Source organism: Oryzias latipes, chromosome 16, assembly GCF_002234675.1.
Source record: "Oryzias latipes chromosome 16, ASM223467v1".
Taxonomy (NCBI): Eukaryota; Metazoa; Chordata; class Actinopteri; order Beloniformes; family Adrianichthyidae; genus Oryzias; species Oryzias latipes.
The window spans coordinates 26,678,947-26,698,775 of NC_019874.2; the positions used below are offsets into that span (position 1 = coordinate 26,678,947).

At 41.5% G+C, this 19,829-nt stretch overlaps 1 protein-coding gene across 1 annotated transcript; it reads right to left on the minus strand.

The window, feature by feature from the left end:
• Positions 1-6,944: 6,944 nt before the first annotated feature.
• On the minus strand, positions 6,945-19,400 carry prdm1 (PR/SET domain 1). Its single transcript, NM_001278886.1, is given in 7 exon segments — positions 6,945-9,178; positions 9,265-9,393; positions 9,630-10,705; positions 13,788-14,040; positions 14,725-14,844; positions 16,645-16,971; positions 19,215-19,400. Coding segments are annotated over 7 exon segments (2,538 nt in total). The 5' UTR covers positions 19,242-19,400; the 3' UTR covers positions 6,945-8,572.
• Positions 19,401-19,829: the final 429 nt, after the last annotated feature.

Below are 19,829 nucleotides of genomic sequence, written 5' to 3' on the forward strand. Positions count from 1 at the left end.
GAACAAAAAGGACATCTCAAAAAACTAAGAGTGCCTGATCAAGAGGATGGCCTGTGTGGTGGGGCTAAACCTGGAGGCGGTGGCAAAGTTGAAGATGAAGACCACTGGTCACCCCCTACACGGAGTCTTCGCTGACCAAAGGAGCACCTTCGGAGATCGCCTTCGCTCTGTGCCATGCTCTGCAGAAAGGCTCAGGAAGTCCTTCGCACCAAATGCAATAAGACTATCCAATGCAGCTGGGAGGGGAGGGGGCATGAGTAGGGTCTGTGAACGTTCAATTACTTTTATTCTTTTTTATTCTGTAGTTAGTTTGATTGACATTTTTTTTTATGCTTTTTATGTCAAAGACATTTAGTTGTGGTTGCTTGAAATAAAAAGTGTCAGGAAGAAAAAATGTTTCTCTGTTAACCCTCCTGTTATGTTACGGGTCAAAGTGACCCATCTTTAAAATTTGAACATCTAGGAAAAATAGTTAAAAATATTTTTTTCAGCATGAAACTTCTTCTGCTTGCCTTAATTGGTGTAATCAACATATATTATGAAAATGGTTCATCTCACATGTATGCAACCCACCCCTGCATGTTTATATCACATAGATACTGTTCGGGTCAATTTTATGTTCTTGCAGGAAAACTCAATTCACATTCAGTGGACACTCAACAGGGGAGGGGCAAAACATATAAAAGATTCTCTGCATGGGAGTCCTTCCAACATTACACTCTGTCAGGCAGACCTTTCCAAAATGAGCAGCAGAAGCAGAAAGATGACAGTCCAGGAGGCTGTGGAAGTCATCACTGATCATGATCAGAAGAAGACTATCTTGAGCTAAATTCTGATTCTAATGATTCTGATTTTGAAACAGATGAAGGAATTGTTATTCCTCTTCCTCCAAGTAAGACATTCATGTTAAAGAATGGTGAAGTACAATGGTCTTCATCCCCAAATATGCGTCAGACAAACCTGTCTGCAGAAACATAATAAAAACGGTGCCAGGGCCCACTAGGATGGCAGTGACTCATGTGACTGTCAATTCAATTGAATACAATTTTATTTGTATAGCCCAAATTCACAACAACAGTCGTCTCGATGGGCTTCGTATTGGTAATTGAAAAAGTAAAACATAAAATCAAAAGGATCATGAATATATAGAATTCAATAGGAAAATACTAAACTGAACTAACTAAACAGGCTAAACTAAACGGTCATTCCTTCCGTTAGACACCCCTTCGCGGTAAGGAAAAACTAATAAAAAAAATGGATTCCGGAAAAAACAAAGACACCTCAGGGGTGTACACATGAAGGAGGGATCCTCCCCCAGGATGGACAAGGGATTTACCAGAACTCATAGAGAAGAATTAATTTACCTAACACTACAACTACATATTTAAAGTCTAGTAAATGAGCTTCATCCAGATGGAGTTGGCGGACGGCTGGGGGGGCGAGTTGAGCCGGAGACAGGATCCAGGTAAAGACAAGCATGACCTGTGCAAAATGTGCAAAAGGAATTTGCACAAAGGACAGTGTGATGACTGGTCACTCTTGTGCTGTGTAGATGTACAGACACACACACACACACAACTTCATATTGCAATTGCTTGTCTGTTGAATTGTGATTTTGTTTTTTCTTGTTCACAGTGTATGTATGTGAAACACAATTTCAAGATTATGTTTCAGTGTTATGCAAAGCTATTGTATTTTATATGTTAGTCTTTCAAAAGTAGTACAGTGCTGAAAAATAAAAAAAAAGTTTGAACATGTATATTTTTAAGAAAAACGAGTGAATTATCTAATAATTGAACCACTTCCTGTTAGAGGTAAGGAACTCCATTTCACTTGGTTTTTGAAAGAATCATTGGTGATGGAGTTAGTGATGATATATTCACACTGCTCATTAGGATTTTCTGGGTTTCAGATATTTTTTTATTAATAAAACATGCACTGGGTCAAATTGACCCAGGAACATCATCTCTGTTCCTCACAAATGAACATAACAGGAGGGTTAAAAAGCATTTTTCATTTAGTTCTAAATGCCAATTGAATGATAAATATTATAATAATGTATTTACTATATTTATGTACTATGATGTAACTAAGTGTACAACTGTAAATATTGTATCTATTAAGGTAAAAAAAAAGTTAGTTTAATCTTTTGTGTATCAGTTTGTAGACCATGTATTATAAGTGTATTGAATCATGTGAGAGGAAAAGACACACAACCCTACAATAAAACAATCTATTAAAGGTCAAAGATTTCTCCTTACCTCTTATGAAAAAAATTTAATCCCTGCTTCTAAACATTGAACACATCCTCTGTTTGTTTTAGAGTAAGCCAGTAAGGATTTGAGGTAATTGGTCACAATTAGTGAGTGCTCTGATAAATGAAATGTGCAAATCTTAACATAATTTGGGGCTCAACAGTATGCATCACTCTCATAACATTCCTTTATTTTGAAAATACATCCATTTTTATAATGGGGGGAATCCCTCTTTGGGTCAGAAGGCTGCTGGAGCCAACCAAGTTACTGTTGGGCGAAGGCGGGGTACACCCTGGACAGCATCCGGGGTTTTATGTGTTCACAATCCTCAGCTTGGGCCGCATGGGGGCAAGAATGTAAGTTAACAGGTATGTCGTAAGTCCTGCAATGCATCAGTTTCATGTTTATGCTTACTGCCTTCACATTTTTAAGTTATTAAAATTGAAAATACATTCAATACAATGTAATTTTTTCTGTCATTAACATGTTTTACATGGTTTTTTGTTTTGTTTTTATTTTATTCATGTCAAAACTATTATTAAAACAATAATAGTTCAATAATCCTTTTTTCTGTCAAACAAACCTTTTCAGTTGAGGAAGAAAGTTCCATTTGACAGAACTTAAGAAAAATAAGATCTTTGAAAAGGAGATAGACAGAAGCTTTAGCTTATTAATGCCCACTCCTTAACAATCACACAAAACCCTTTAATGAATAAAAAAATAAATTGCTGGAGGGTTATCAGTCGCCTACATATCATAATCACATTATAAATACCATTACAATCATCATGGGACAACCAATGACCACATCACTGGTATCTACTGAGTTTGGTTGAAACAGTAAAAATAATGTCTTTGTATTTATTTTTAAAGTAACACGTGTTTGAACGTTTTAATTCTGAATGTAGATCATTCCACAGTTTTACACCAGTTACTGTATTGCAGAATCTTTTTAATGTTGTTTAAATTTAATTGTTCAACGTCCTCCTTATTCTGTATCCTCCATCTCTTTCAAAAAAATGTTTTGTTAGGAAATTATAAGAAGGTGGTATCTTATTTCATATAGAAACTGAACTGTCTTGAATGCACTAAAGTCAGATCATTTCGGTGTTTTAGAAATGGAGGATGGGTGTGTTTGCAGTATTTAGCGCAAATTGGTCTGATAGTCCTTCATTGTTGTATGTACAGACGATGGATAGCAGAATAGTAGAATAACCCTTGTGCTATCCTATGGGGTCCAGATGACCCAATCCTTACAATGACATGTTATCGCTACCATGATAAAGGTAGATAAAGGTGAAGAGGATTTCATGTAGTCCATGGACACCAGTGAGGTTCACAAATCATTGAAGAAAAAAAGTTCAGCGCACTGTCTAGTGGGTCTAGATGACCCAACTCCCAATGTTAAAGTGCCTAGGATAGCACAAGGGTTAAAGAAAAAAAGGTTTAGCGCACTGTCTTGTGGGGTCCAGATGACCCAACTCCCAATGTTCAAGTGGCTAGGATACTGGCACAAGGGATAATATGTTTCTCCAAACTTCAGTATAAAATTGAAAATATGTAAATACCAGAGAGTAGTAGAAAATATGTACTGATTTTGTTTCCAGGATGTATTTGGCTATGTTTATGATAGAAATACTTAATAACTCCTAACTCTACAGTTTACTCCAGTAGTCTGTACCTGTGTGTGGGAACATATCTTAATGTTAATGAAAAAAAGGAAGTTGGTTTCACAGTTTGATTAAAGATTTACTTTAAAACTCATTTCTTTGTTTTTTTAAAATGCAGAAGATTAAGACTTTATTTTCTGGTAGAAATAAGGAATTTGGGTTCACATCTTGCACAATACACCTTTCATTGCTATGGGTCAATGCCTGAATGCTCCCGTAACTGTAAAAATAAGAATCCAGGGCATCAGTTTCTGAAAGAAAAACAGCATTGATCAGTTAATGTCTAAAATTTTGGTTGAACCATTAATTTTTTTCCTTCATTTAAAACTTGGAATCTTGTCTTCTTCTTTTTTTTTCAGTGATCAAATTATTCAGAAAACAAAATCAACATGAGGTTCTTTGGTTTCACAAAGTTTGTCTTTGAACATCTACAAAGCACACCTTTGTAAATATGAGAAGTCAGTCTTAGATTTCAGTGTTCCAGTGCTTTTCTCATTATCTGGACATCTCACACTTTGCACTAACGGAGTTTAAAGCCATAATTTTTCGGCCCAACAAACCATAGGCTTTCCTGTGAGAATGGGCTGTTGGCGTTGATGCTCTTAAATGAGTAATGTTGTCTCTGTGCCTCCTGCATGGCGAGATAAAAGACAGAGCACATTCAGAACAGATCACGAGGCAGCGGGAGCCGTGTTCCCATTTCCTGCTCCAGTCCTAAACTTTGGGTTTGCACGGAAATAGACATAAAGATTCATGACTTTTCACCAAAGGCAGTGGTTTACTGCAGGGCTTGAGATAAAAGTTGGAATATGTGAGATGTGAGCTGATGTGTTGAAGGTAAAAGAAAAGAAAAACATTTAGAAAATGCACAGGTCTTAAAGTAGGAGGAACATTAAGCCTTTAAAATGTTTGTTCATATTAAAATCATATTTTAATATGAACAAACTAATAAGCTTGTCATATTTTGTCAGACTGAACTCGTTCAAAATAATAATAATTTTTTATATTTCTCTTGTTTCTTTCATACATAAAAAATAAAATACTAGGGTCTTATACCAGTCTTTCATAATCCTAAGCCTTTTTACCGCAGGCGCATTTAATGTTGTCATTTTACTCAGTCTGTTCCATATGACTTTTTTTTTTATTTTATAAATTAAGAAAAATAACATGAATAGTAACAGTAGCAATCATAATAAAAGCCCCCCCCCCCCCCCCAATCATACATACACATTTTACAAAAGACTATATAGAAACATATGCATAGAATAAAAAAAATACATGAAGAAATAAAAACTGCTGTTGAATTTTTTCTTAAGAACATCAGCAGTAGATGAAGCTCTCACATCCTCTGGCAGGCCATTCCCCCAGGCGAGGCCCACAGTGCTGGAATGTGGCCTCGCTGTCGGATTCTGTTTTCAGCTATTTTAACAAAGGTTTCATTTGAACTCTTTGGCTGTTCCCACCTTGGTGACGCCTTGAATTTGTATTTATGACTTATTAACAACACCATATTTGTATGAAAACATAAAATTGATATTAAGGACTGAATATACATCTTATAAATAGCTTCAGAAATGTTAAAAAAAAAATGTTTTTAGAACCAAACTGCAAGGACGTTTTTTGAAATGTTACAGTTGAATGAGTTTCACTTTGGAATTAATGAGGACGCGTTTGTTTTTGTGAGATCCTCCTAGGGGTTATTTGGTGAACTACAACTGACTCCAGATTATTTTATCTGTAACCCTTGTGCTATCCTAGGCACTTTAACATTGGGAGTTGGGTCATCTAGACCCACTAGACAGTGCGCTGAACCTTTTTTCTTCAATGATTTGTGATCTTCACTGGTGTCCATGGATTACATGAAATCTTTCCACCTTAATCCACCTTTATCATGGTAGGGAAAACACGTTAATGCAAGAGTGCGGTCATCTAAGATAGCACAAGGGTTTAAACAAGCTTCAGTTCAGAAGTCAAAAGGCTGCCTCTTAATTTTTTTATACATCCATCCATCTAATCTAAATATGCCAGCTATGCCCACCGTATACAAGCGTGGTGATAAATTCAGGTCTGCATCTTTATAGTCTGAAAGTGAAACCGTTCTGAGAGCCGTCTACTACAACTTTCTAATCAAAAGGGCATCTTTATCTCCTCCGGTCGAAACACAAAGTTTCTTTTTTATATCAAATCAAACAATCTTAAAAGTTTTATCTGCTCTGATTAGTGAGAATACTCTGAGGGTGTGCAGGCAACTAATATCCAGCTTTAACAAGCCAGCAAGACACTACATTTCTTTTTACTTTTTAACTTTTTTGTTGCTAATCCATCATTATCCATGAAAAAAGTAATATTTCATGTGCACAAAAAACCTATTGTGTTTTTTCAATATGCGCAGCAGTTTTTTAATGCAAAAATATTTTTTATTTTATTTTATTTTTTTATTAATTACGTTTTTTGGGTGCATTTTAATGTGCTTTAAGCCTTTTTTTTACCGATTTGTCCCTACAATTGTGTTAAAGTCAGCGTTTTAAAGAAACTTGACTGCAAGGTGAGAACCTTTTGAAGTGATTTTTATATCCCACAGTTAAAAAGAATCATGATGGAAAATGTGATCAAACTCAAATTTTTTTATTGTTAACCTTCAAAGGCCAATGTAATTTGAAGAGCTAATTTTGGTAATCCAGCAGTGTCAGTGTCCTATTATCCTCCTGGAAGATACAATTACTGTGTAATGCATTATGTAACACTCTTTGTTTTACCTTTGAGGGCGGGAAATCTTCACCTGCAGGTTTTTACTATTAAGGGGATGTGAAGTATGCGAAATTTCATCTGACATATGTTTAAAAGGTGTCAGAGCAGGTTAAGTAATTTCCTCTTGTTTTACAACTAAGATACACGTTGATGCGTTGACAGCTTTTCTATTTAAAAGCCTGAAATGCCTTTGTGATTATAAAATGCATAATCTTTCCTAAATAAAAAGATCTAATGTACCAACAGAGCAAAGAAAGACACAAAAACAGGGTTTTGATTAGGACTGTGAACATTTATATAATAATTTACAGTTTTTGATATTTTTTGAACATAAATAACTATGTAAACCAGAATGTAAACACAGACAAGTCTTTGGGGATGTTTCTTTGGAGTAAAGCTTTGACCAGAGACAGATAAGCTTTGGTTGAATATTAGAAAACATAGAAGAAAGACTTAAAGCTTCAGAGTTTCAGCTGAAGTTGCTGAGCTGCTATAGAAAAAAAATTACATTTGTAGTAACATCAGATGGGGCCTTAATGCAGTTTGACCTGTTTTGTGAATTTTGGACACAGTGAAGTAAGAAGAAGGGAGTCAGTGCATAAAAGAAAGTTGAGGTGCTCTAATGTTCTTAACAAGGCAGCGGATGGGCGGGGCTTAAGAAGATGCTACTGTTCTACAACTAAACCATAACAATTCAGAACAACCGTACAACAAAAAACATACTCAAAAGACCTAAAAAAGCCAACATTTTATACACAAAAAGTACATCTTTTCTTCAACATTTTTATCCCTTAAATCCTTCTTCTTTTGTCCACCTTTTTCATTTTTCAAACATTTTGTTGTGCATTTCAGTTTTGGTTTCATCATCACCTATTTATATATTTAATTCATCATTACCCAAACCCATTCACATCCCTGCTGGGCAATAACAGTGTCATAGAAAAAGAACAAAAAAGTAAAAAAAAAAAAAAAAGAGGGACAAGAGGAGGCGGGCCGGGAGGCTGGAGGGGGCATCCCTTAAGTCCCAAGTTCGTTATGTGCTACATGTTAAGTGGGATTTGCCACTTCTTTTTGGACCACATGAAGAACAGTTCTGTTTTTCCCTTTTTAGTAGCAAAAACATCAATAAATAGAAAACTCCCACCTTCAGCTGTCCCTTGAAACACACAATCACATCATCACATCCACACTGAGGTAATTGTTGTAAAGTATACAAAAAAATGCCCTTTTCTGTTTCATTAAATAAATCAGTCATCAGAAAAAGAACAAAAAAAGGGCTTAAGGAGAGCTACAACAAAAGTCAGCTCTTCAAATGAACATGTGCCGTACTTTGGCAAGTTTTTCCCACTTTTAAACTGCTACTTTGACTCCTGAACATAAATAAGTAAGACCCTGAAAAGTGGACGCCCCCGTTTCTGCTGATCAGAGGCCACTGGACTTCAACTGACAAATAAAAAGGGACTATGTGCGGTGAAATGGCAACAAAGCAAACCCAAGCATCTATGTTCTTACAGGGTTTTCCCCCTATCAGTGTTACAGTCCCATCCACTTATTGCTTTTGAAAACAAACGAAACGCATAATAAATTAGAATATGGTCAAACTGGGTAATCAAAGAAATAAAGACAATAAAAAAGACAAAACCACAAAAGAATAGCAAAATTATATTAATTACACTAAAAGTCAGTCCTTTTTATATGATTGTCTAAAACTGATAGACACTCAAAGTAGTCATGGGACAGTGTCTCTTGCAGCCCTGAGTTCATGAGTCCCTGATAGATTTAAAAAACCTGCCATAGTTCTGGTGTCACTCCTGATGACATCTAAGGTAAATATCTATTTACAGTTGTTGCTCCTGGCAACAAGCCCCGTCGAGCAGACCTGAATGCTCATGAAGTCCTTTAGGCATGATCGTCTGACTCCTGCTTGACAGTGACGCCAACAGGAAGTGAGGAGTCGGGGCTGCTGCGCCGCATTTTGATGACAGAGGTCTCTTTTGCAGACTCGTACGAACCGTAGCCTGAAGACAAAAGCTCGGTGGAGCCGCCTTTGTGATGGGGGTGAAAGTGGAGAGACTTCATCTCAGTGTCTCTCCACAGCATCCCCAGCACTTGTTTCTCCAACATGGTGTCTATCTCCGCCCCACCTGGAAGCTGGTCCAGCCGCTCCGCATGCTCGCTGATATCAAAGCGCTCTATCTCTTCATTGGCGCGATGCATTTCTTCCAAAGCAGCCTGGCTGGAAACAGTCGGACTGCGAGAGCCAGAGTTTACTGCCAGGCAGTAACCCTTCAGGTGAAGTCGCAGGCTGCACAGGTGGATGTAGTGGCGATGGCAGTGCGGGCATTTGTGGGGACGCTCACGGGAGTGCAAGCGCTTGTGGAGCTTGAGGTGGACGAACTGGGTGAACTTTGCCGGGCATAGTTTGCAGTGGTAAGGCTTTTCCCCTGAGTGGAGACGCAGGTGAGTTTTCAGGTTGCTGGTGCTGCTGAAGCGCTTGTGACAAACCTGAAAGGAGAGAAGAAATAAAAGAACTTAGTGACCAATCTGCCACACGTCGCATTTGGTTGAGAATTTTTAGAAAGGCCTCTCACCTGACATTCATGTGGCTTCTCCCCAGTGTGGACCAAGTAGTGTTTTTGCAGGTGAGCAAGCTGAGTGAACCCTTTGCTGCAGGTCTGACATTTAAATGGTCTTTCTCCACTGTGCACACGTAGATGAACCTGCATGTTAAGAAAACAACAAAAAAAAAAGCTTAGCTTGATTCAGTTAATGAACTTAAATATTTGAAGGTGTGAACATCTGGGGACACTCTGTTTTCTTTTTAGTCTTTTTAACTATCTTTAGTGCCTTGTGATTATACTTCAGCCCTTACAGAGTGCAAGAATGATAATGGGGCAGTATTTCACACAAGTAGACATCATGTTGCAAGGAAGAAGAAAAACAACTCCAGTCTCACCTTCAGGTTTGACAGTTGCCCGAAGGTCTTACTGCACACGTTGCACTCGTATTTGATTTTGCCGTTCTGCTTCTTTAGAGGGTAAGGCAGCGCCTTGTAGCCTGCAGAGCCGGCTCCCCGCTTCACCTTTGTCAGGTTAATGGCCTCTTCATCAGTACGATGTTCGCTGGTGTTGCCCAGTAGGGCTGAGGTAGGCTTTGTGGGCACCTGCTCGCTGGGAGGTGCAGTGCCCGCAGTTGGGGAGCCACTTGAGGGGGTTCGGGCCGGTCCGTGTGGGTTAAGGAGTCCAGAATAAGGGTTGTGAGGCCCTGCTCTGTCTATCAGGGGAGTTTTGATAGTGAAGGCACTGGTGGACCCAGGTAGAAAGAGGTCTCTGTGGGAAGAAAAGGAAGAGGGGTGCATAGGTTCCGGCATTAAGAAGTGCCTTCCTGGGTCAGAGGGCAAGAGGGGCACATGAGGGTGCAAGAGAGGGTACATTCTAGGAATCATCCCTCCAACTGTAGGAACACCACCACCAGAAAGAGGGTAGTGATGTGGTAGGAGGTACCGTGGGTAGGGGCTTGCTGGAGAATAAAATTGTGTGGAGAGGGGGGCAGATGGTGGTGAGTATCCAGGGTAGGAACCGAGTCCGGTAGGGTAAAATGACGCAGGGGATGGGGCAGGACCACAGGGGCTCCCCTGTGGGGTGCTGTCTGGACTGCTCCTTGCAGATGGACTAGGTGTAGCTGAAGACTGGTTTCCAGGGGAGTGAGTTGAAGGGTAGCCGAGGTTGCTGGGTTTGTGACTGAGGAAGTCATCTGACATGTGTGGGTGGGGCCTGATAGCCGGGTAAAGAGCACGGGGGTACAGGGGCCGCTCTGGGCTGTCAGCACAAAGAGGGCGGGTGACAAGCGGCCGGCTGGGCTCCCTCTTGCTGGACCCAGACGAGGTGCTGTTGGTGCCACGCAGAATGGAAAGGACGCTGTGCTCCCTCTTTGGTGGCTTTGGGGTAACCCTGACAGGAGATGGGCTGGATGCTTCATCTAAATGCTCCTCGCTGCTCAACTTATGGTGCTTGCCCTCTAAAAGTGACTCCTCTGAAGAGACACAGAGAAATGAGGTCAGGGGGAGGTCATCAGAAAAAAACAAAACACTGAGGTCACCTGAAAACTAATGTGATTTTGGGTGTCGGTGTTCAGGAACACTTGAAGCACCTCAGTGGGTCTATTGTGTGACACAATTGATGATCGCAAGGGGCAAAAGACAGAAACAAGGCATGACATTTACCACCTGTGTGTATGTGTTCGTGGTCCATGTAGATGCTGTGTGACTATCAAATCAAGATAAAATCAGGGATGGTGGCAGACAGACAGACAGGCCTGATGGAGTATTTCCTGCTAAAGAAATTCTGAAGAAATTTTGGCCTCCACCTGCCTTACGCAAACACGCCCACACAATGTGACAAAGTACACACATAGAGACGCCTGCACACAAAAGACCTTGTCTGATTTGTTGACTCCCTTACTTTTGGACAACACGCACACTTCTGATCAAGCTGCCGCTCTCTAGTTCTGCCCGATGTCTATTGTTTCCAGGTCAGAGGTGAAATCGGAGAGCTTCCTCCTCAGTCACTCACACCTACTGTCTCCTCTCCATGATGAAAGAGTGGATTAAGAGGGGAGCTCGTGAATGTAAAAAGCCACGGGATGTCAATTAGCGGCACATCGTGGCTGTTAAATTTCCACAGACAGGGCCTTAAAATGCAGACGTTTATTATCAATAAGCTCATTAAGTGCCTGGTCAACTCTTTGCTGCGAGGTCGCTCAGAGGGGAGTGTGTGTGAGAGATATGGAGGTTGTCAGAGTTAATCCCAAGTGCAGGCACTGGGGAAATTTTCCTCCTCCTCCCCTCCTCCTCCTCTTCGCCTGCACAGACAACCGGTGACCCTCTCTCCAGTAGTATTGCAGCATTGTGTAAACACAAAGGTTATCAATTAGCCTTCCTTCTCCTCCTCTTCCTCCTCCCACTATCCCCCTTCCAGAAAACAAACAGGGCGGCCATCTTGCAGATATCAATCTGTCAACACGGCCCTTCTGCCAGGAAGTTCAAGTAGTCAACTGAAGGAGGTGCTACTCTACCTCCTCTCACCCACTCCTCCACCCCTTTGCTGGTCTTTTTAAGTGGCAAATATATCACAGCGATTGGCCGACATGCTACTGCACACACACATGCACAATCTGTGTGAGCTTGCATGTGTCTGAGATGAAAAGAGGGGTGTAAATGTGCTGGCATGTTGTGAATGTGAGAGTGTGGGAGGAGAGAGTGCTTTTTTTTATTATTATTTTTTTTTTTAACCAGAGTGGCTTTGAACACAACACATGCACACACATGGATGACAGGTGCTGTTAAGTGCTAATACTTAGAAAATGCTAAACGGAGGGGGACTAAAAAGAGTCACATGACTGCCAGTCATTTTTGCGCAACAACCCAAGCACAAAGTTTTGCAATGACTGTGCTGGAGAAAGCTCAGAAAGTTGCCCTCTTCAGTGATATCGCACCTGGTTGGGACTAGAAACATTGGTGCCCCCCTATGGAGCAACCGGTGTGCATTTTTTTGCTTCAAGACACATTGTGATTATTTTTTGATGCATTTTAAAAGCATTCCAAGTGGTCTTTTAATTAGGATTATGCCATTTTTAGCCAAATTCAGGACTTTGTTAGAAATTTGGGTTGTGGGTGGAACTGTTGCCATGGAGCAAATCCGCCCCCCCTTCTCCTCCCTGTTGCTGAGAGCTCTCAGTTTACACTCTCTCCTGCTAGCTTACAGCCCCTCACAACCCCAACCTAAAATTAGTGATACAACAAAAATGCTGAGCTATATTGGAGCCGTCCACCTGCAGAGTTTTGAGCCAGACAGCAGCTCAGAATTTGAATAAAGAAATACTCAGAAATGCTATTTTACGCTCAATTTTTTTTATCTGTGTCCTCCATCTTTAGAAAAATGCTACTAGTCCACGTTAAAAACACCAAAACCAGCATTTTCCTCAGAGTAAGTCTTCAACAATGAACATGTTTAATCTGCACACAAGATCATTAGAAAGTCAACTAAATCATGAATTTTTATTCTTTCTGGGTGTCTTTTAGGTGGCAAAAACAAACTCTTTTGAGTGGAGTGACCTGCTGAGATGTCTGTCAGAGAGCAGCTTCTTCCTCATGGCCTTTTAACCATTTCATGAGCTGCAGCAACAGTCAAACGTATTCCGTAGACCTTCGAAGCTTTGCTACAAAGGGCACTAATCCATTACAAGATATATGGCATTTACACAATGTGCTGGTGGAATTGGGGGGGCTATAGTGAACGGACTGGGGATTCCTCCTGCCCCTTAGGTCATGCGCATTTTTTCCCCTGGCAGTGGAGTCGCTTTGGCTGGCCGGTCCCTCTGCCACCCTCACACTACTATTAGGCTGCAGTCACACCTGGAAAGCCCTGAGCTCCCACTCTGTCTTTGTTTTCCTCCCAGCTTGCTCTCTTTGATCCACTCAGGCCAGAGTGGATAAGTGCCGTTGTAGCTGCTGTGTCGTGAAAGTGCATGTGGGGGAATTTTTTTTTTTGTGTGTGTTTGTGTTTGAGGTGGACTGTAAGGAAAGTCATACTGCAGAAAAAGTGATAACAATTGTGAGTACAGGGGAACATTAAGCTGTCCTCATAAAAAAAAGTCAGTGAAGCACGGAGTCGAGCAAACACACTCTGTCTCCGCTCCTTTTATTGAGCAAGGTTGTGTGTGCGCCAGCTTTTAAGTTAGAAGCGGGTCTTTAAGTGTGGAAGACTGTGGCATTAGGGGCCGTATCCCTCTGTGTGTAATTACACTGTCACAGGCGCGCACGCAGAAATACAACGATGGCACTGACAGAGATGAAAGGTTGTTGCTCTTGTACTTTTGTGTGTGTGTGAGATAATGACAGGCTAACATTCAGAGAGGAAGGAGACAGAGCAGCACACAAAAACAGTAATGCTTTACCAGCGCCAACAGGACACAGAGCACATGCACGGGTTCATCATTGATTTTGTTTTTGCATACTCCTGCCTCCTAATGTGTTTTATCAGCAGAAAAGACATCCTTAGCGCACCTCAACAGCCTGATTGCTCAATAATAGATTTTAAAAAGTTCCTGAACTTACTGAGCTTCTGCATCATCAGCTCCCCTGAGGACGGGTACCGCAGGCGGCGGGCAAACTCGTGGCAGTACCACACCAGCAGCTCGGCACCGGCAGGGACAGGCTTCACCGTGTAGAAGTATATCTCCATGCCGTTCTGGCACGCTGCCAGGTTCTGCTCTGCGGCGGAGCGAGCCGGGTTCACGTAGCGCATCCAGTTGGACCGAGTCTCATCCAGGCCGTCCACAAAATGGTGAAAATCACCGTCTGCATAGATCTGGAACCAGAGGAAAAAGACCCATTTGAATCATTTCAACATAAAAATAAGCTTCTAAAATGTTCTCAACCATCTGAATCTAAACATCTAAAACGTTGGCATTTTCTGCCTGTTCTTCATCAAATCCTACCACCTGCATCTCTTCGCCTTCATCACCTTCAGAGAGACAGCTGAAGAAAAGGAGTCTGTAAGGGGGGGGAGATCCTCTTATATTGAAGAGGGAAAGACCAGCTAGTCTTTCATTTTTCATCCGAACCCTCCACTCTCTGCTTTCACTACGTGTGAGAAGTTCTGATATGAGCACTAACGGAACACCTTTATGACTGCCTGCTTGTGGTTAAACTCTTTTCAAGCAAGTCCACCCCTCCACGCACACACACACACACACAGCCGCGTCAGGCAGGTTGCTGGTGAGCGTGCACGGTCTCACTTAGTTACCGGTAGTGATGGTTCTGAGTGTGCGAGCATACATGCGCTTACAGGAACCCCGGTGTGACAAGCTATTTGTGTGACGATGACATCACATCCCCGTGCCTTTTCCTCGTACACGCACAGAAAACAGCAAGCCCAGAGGCTTCCTGTTCCACTGACTGACTTTAGATGTGTGTGACGTCACAGGAAGGGGTCCCTCCGGGTTCTGAGGAAATGTGTGTGCTGTTGTGTGTTTTCGAGCGCTGCACTCACCCTCCAGAAGTATTTGCGGTTGGCGTCTTTGGGTACGCTGTCGGCCGTGTAGATCTCGCCCACCAGAGGGCCGAAGCGCGTTCCTTGGGGGATGTATTCTCTGCTGCACACGCCGACCACCTGCACACAGACGTGCCGAGTCATTAGGAAATTTGCAACTTAAATAGGGTGATAAGGTATACCGCAGGGGCCATTGTTCCTCATTCGAGTGTACAGAGTGTTGATATTGATGTGCACATCCATCATTCACATTAAGGCTCATTTCAAATACGCCATCAGGCAGCTGAAGGAATGAAGAAGCACTTCAGCTCATGACGAGCGTCTTTATCCGATTGAAGAAAAACTCAAATCTCTCCTCTCTTGTTCAAGTCACGCCTACACCGTTTGCCACATCAAACCAAAACCACTGCCGCTTCAGACACCTCAAGGGAAGACATCAAGATAATCAAAAAAACTTTTTTTTCTCTTCCTCATCTGATACAATCAAAGATGAAGGGGTGAGAATCAGACAAAGAGGAAGAGGAGAAAAGCGAGGGATTATGCAGTGCCTGCGATTCAGGCTCCAGCCATGGAGGGAAAGGAGACACATTTTTTTTTATGCTAAACCCACACAAACAAGTCTTTTCCAAACTGTGATGTGGGAAATCCCCCTTTCCTCTTTTCCCTCAAAAGGACCAGACATAAGGCTGCGATAGCTTGTGTGCTCAACTTTTTTTTGATCATTAACAGGATTTTAACAATGCTCTCCCTCTTCCTTTGAACCAAAACATAGCTTTCTTTGATCATATAGCTTTTCCTTCTTCCTCTCCTCCTTGCGACGAATGCGAGCTGATAGCATATCAGATTGTAAAAAAAAGGACTCATCTTTTTATTTCTTTCTCCCTTTTACTTGCTTCGGTTTCCACTTGATAAAACCCTGATGAGAAAATCCATGTGATCACGCCGGTTTTCCTCCACAGTGTCAAAATTGACAGATTTGCAATCTCTTAACCTGCAGTCATGCACCTCTTTTTTTTTCAATCCAGAGATGCTCTGGAAACACAGAGCATGCACCCTGGCTTTTGTACCTCAAGACTTTAGCAAATCAACGATGAAACAGACAGCCAAGGAAAGTTTATGTTTGCCCTTTTAGTCACTTGATTGATTGTGAAACACTATTCAGTGTCACGGCAATCAAAGCTGTGGAAAAGACTCATCTCCAGATGTTAACGTCAAACCCATTTGTCTGCTCAGACACTCGACACCCTCTGTTTTTCGCTTTATCACGTCGCCACTGCCATTTTGATTCTGAGTATTATCTCGCTGTTATCCAATCTCGGGTTCAACCTTTGACTGGCTGACATTTTGACTTTTTCACATCCAGTTTGATCAGGAAGAAGGGTTATCCTTTCCTGTTGTGGAGATTTAAAGGTGTGCTTGTCGGGTAAATTAGATCAAATTTTATCAAAGCTGGAAGAAAAAAAAACACTTCCTGAGGATATTGTGTGGCTTAAGATGTGTTTTAATGCAACAAGTGAGGCAACATGAGCAGATGCATCTGTTAAGGTGCTGCGGAGCGCCCCCTGCTGACTGGAATCGGAGCTTAAGGTGTAATAAAAGTGCGCTCCTGGGACTGAGCCAGCTTTTTCTCGGATGATAAATGGGTTTTCATGGACGGATGCAAACCGATGAAGAGGCATTGTTGCTGTGTTTGTGTGCAAATCCAGCTTCTTTCACCAACACACACATATTCCCATGAAGGTGCTTTGCTGTGTGAGTTTGTGGGAAGACTTTACGAGATGCGACCCCCTCTTCCTTCATGACCCACAACTGACTCATTTGTGTGAGAGCGTGCAGATGGCTTTCTCTGCCTGTATGTGTGTCAGACGTTGTGACTGCAGAGAAAGTTTACCGACTCCCGTGTGTGTGTTATATTCTGACCTCTTTGCTGCCAGCCTTGTGTTTGAAGGCAAGATTTCGCGGCAGCGACACCTCCGCTCTTGTTGTCGTCATCATGCCATCGCCATCTGGGGCCGCCTCCCACGGCGTGTCTTGGACGATGTACGTGCACTTCTTCTCAAACTCTGTGTCGGTCCATGTGCTCATGTCTGTCTCCTCCATCTCCACGTCGACGTCCGTGTCGGTCAACGTCTCAGCTCCGTCTGACAGCATGCTGGTGGCTGTGGAGGCCATCTTGGGGTGTGTGTCCTCTTGCTCCATGGTGTGTGCCCCCTCACTGGTCAATGTGGCCGAGCTATGAGAGGTCGCCTTTACAAGAAGAACACAAAAAGAAAAGTTCGTTATTTTTGGATCTGTTGAAAGTCAAAGAGCAAAAGTGGAGCTCAGATTTAAAAAAAAAAAGAAAAAAAAGAGAAAAACCAAAAACCAAAACAGCAGCAAAGAAAGCAAAATCCAGTTAAAACCTAAATATAAAGAAGGGTGTGTTGAGATAAGAAATAAAAATGAGAAAAACAAGAATAAAGGAGATACAATCAGTGATGAAATACGGAAAGCCAAACAGAAGGAGAGACAGATCAGTGATTATTGTGTAGTGACTCAAAGGAAAGAGTCACTAATGTTAATGTCACACACAGGCACACACACACAAAGAAACGGGCAGGAAACTACTCGTCTTGTGAACCATTTAGACTAAATGTTAACTAATTTGGGAAACAATTAGGGGATTCATTCATGAATTCAGCAGAGGGTTAATTCTGTCTGATTACCATCTAAAATGAGAATAATTGTCTTCACAAATATCCAAACCCATGATCCTATTTTTCCCTGGCTAATCTAGTCTTTTATTGGATTGTGGGACAGTAGATCCGCCGTTACTTTTTAAGTCGTAAAAAAATAAGTTTGCATAGTAAACTAAAGAAAGCAGAATAAAGAGACAACTACAGCCTCAAAAATGATTTTCTTTGGATTGAATGACTTATAGTTAGCAAAAATATGCTCAAAATTATTACTTTTTGAATATTTCTTTCCAAATCTGCATTTTTTTGTTTTTTTATTCCTGTACGTCTTGTGGACGTTTTTCATCTCAAAACTTTCTATTTATGCAAAAACACAAAATTTACTTCCAAATTAGGGATGTAAAATCCCCAGTGTTTCCTTGCTCTGGACCCCCTCCTCCTCATCTGTCCCTGGGGTTGAAGACAGAGGAAGGAAATGCTGTCTGTGTCTGAATGAAGCTAAAATTGGAAGCAGAGTGGCAAAGCAGCGGAACCGGCAAATCATCCCAACTCCCTGCCTGTGTGTGCGTGTGTTGGTAATGGACAGGGGGGAGTAATGAGGAAGGGAGCGTCAAAACTTTTCCATTTGGGGGGCCACGGCAGCGCAAACAAAACTTCAAACATGATCCCACCCAAGACAATCCCACACACACACAGGCAGATTTCCACTCTGGGATAGGAGCTCGTCCCACGCAGGCGAGAGGGGAGAGTCAGTGATCAGAGTCTGTAAGGTCTTCTTGAAGAACAGAATGATTTCATTTTCAACTGACTCAATTGAATTTTTTTTCCTTTTTTTTTTAAAGATGTACAACTAAAATTGACCCCCCCCCCCCTCAGAAAATAAATGTAAAATTCTTTATAGCTGCATGAAAACTTAATTTAGGCTTTTGTACAAATAAAACTCACTTTTACACACCTGCAATGCTAAATTAATCCGCACAAGTGTTCTAATGAGTTATTTTAAACACTTTACCAGAACCAAACTCTGACCAGACAATTATTACAAAAGACATAAAATGATGTGGAAAATACTAAAATCAGAAACGGATTCGCAAACATTTCCACCAAGAAAGAGATTTCTTTAAATCAGCAGCTTCAGCTCCATCTGCCATTTAAATGAGACCCATTAAAACAATAAACTGAATATTTCTTTCTGCTCTGCAGAAGTCAGAAACTTCTTTGCATTACAGCTGCAACATCGAAAACTAATACTGAAACCATCAACCAAGTAACAATCCAGCTCTCAGACATCCTGGCCAACTGAAAAAAACACGACAGCTGAGGGAGAGGAATAAATAATTTAAAAAAAATTAACACCTTCAAAATTGCGTCAAAGGGGAAGAAAAAGAAACAAACAAACAAAAAACAGCTTTCAGTTTCATGTTTCAGTGACCTCTCCCTCTTCACTTTCTGTCCAGATGTCAAACTTAAAACATATTTTTGAAAAAGTATTAACAATTAAAAAAAACAAAGTTTTAAATTCCAAGAAACCATTTTAGATAATAATAATAATAACACTCAAATGTTCCAAATGTGTGAAAAATTCTAAATCTATTATTTAAAATGTTATAAAAATGTTAATTTAGAAACAACTGTTTTAAAGTGAATACAATTAAACTCCTAACTGTCCTGAATTTAAGTTCCATAAAAACTTTTCGTTTTAAAAAAACTTAAAAGAAATTTACCGAACTGAAAAAAGTTTATATCTAAAAGAAAACAGTAAATATTTCTTTTTTTTTTGTCTTTGTATAAATGTGGAGTCTGCCCCGGACTCACCATGTAACTTTGATCCCATCCACACATAAGGACGAGCCGTGGGATCCTCCGCGCGCGTGGGACAGGTGCAGTTCTCCCCCTGGGCTCCTCTCGCTGATACTCCACTCAAGCCTGTGCGTCCGTGCGCGAGCGCTGAAATGAGCGCAGGAGAGCCTGTGATCCACTCAGAGACTTGTTTGCAAATGCCTCCCAGTCTACATGTCTCTGCTCTAAGAGTAAAAAACTTAACGCCACACCCACTCCCTCCAGACTCCGCCCAGCCGTGTGTTTTTTCCCCCTCGTGCGCTTTCACCTGAGAGCGCGAGTGTACTCCACCCCACAGAACCCCACGTCTCCAAACGCACACTCTTCATTTAGCGTAAAAACGCAGATTACAGTAACCCGCTGTGATAGATGTGGGAGTCTGATCAGGAATGTCTTTAAAATGAGCCTCACACTGGACGTGCGCGTGCCTGTGTGCGCGTGTGTTGGGAAGAAGCACTGAGTCACTATCACAGGATGTCACTCTTCCTCAGGATGCTCACGCGCACGCGTGTGCATCCACGCTGGTGGCCTGTAGGGGGCAGAACGGGTCTGTTTAGGGCCCCGGAGAAATCTGACTGAGTCGAAAGCTGT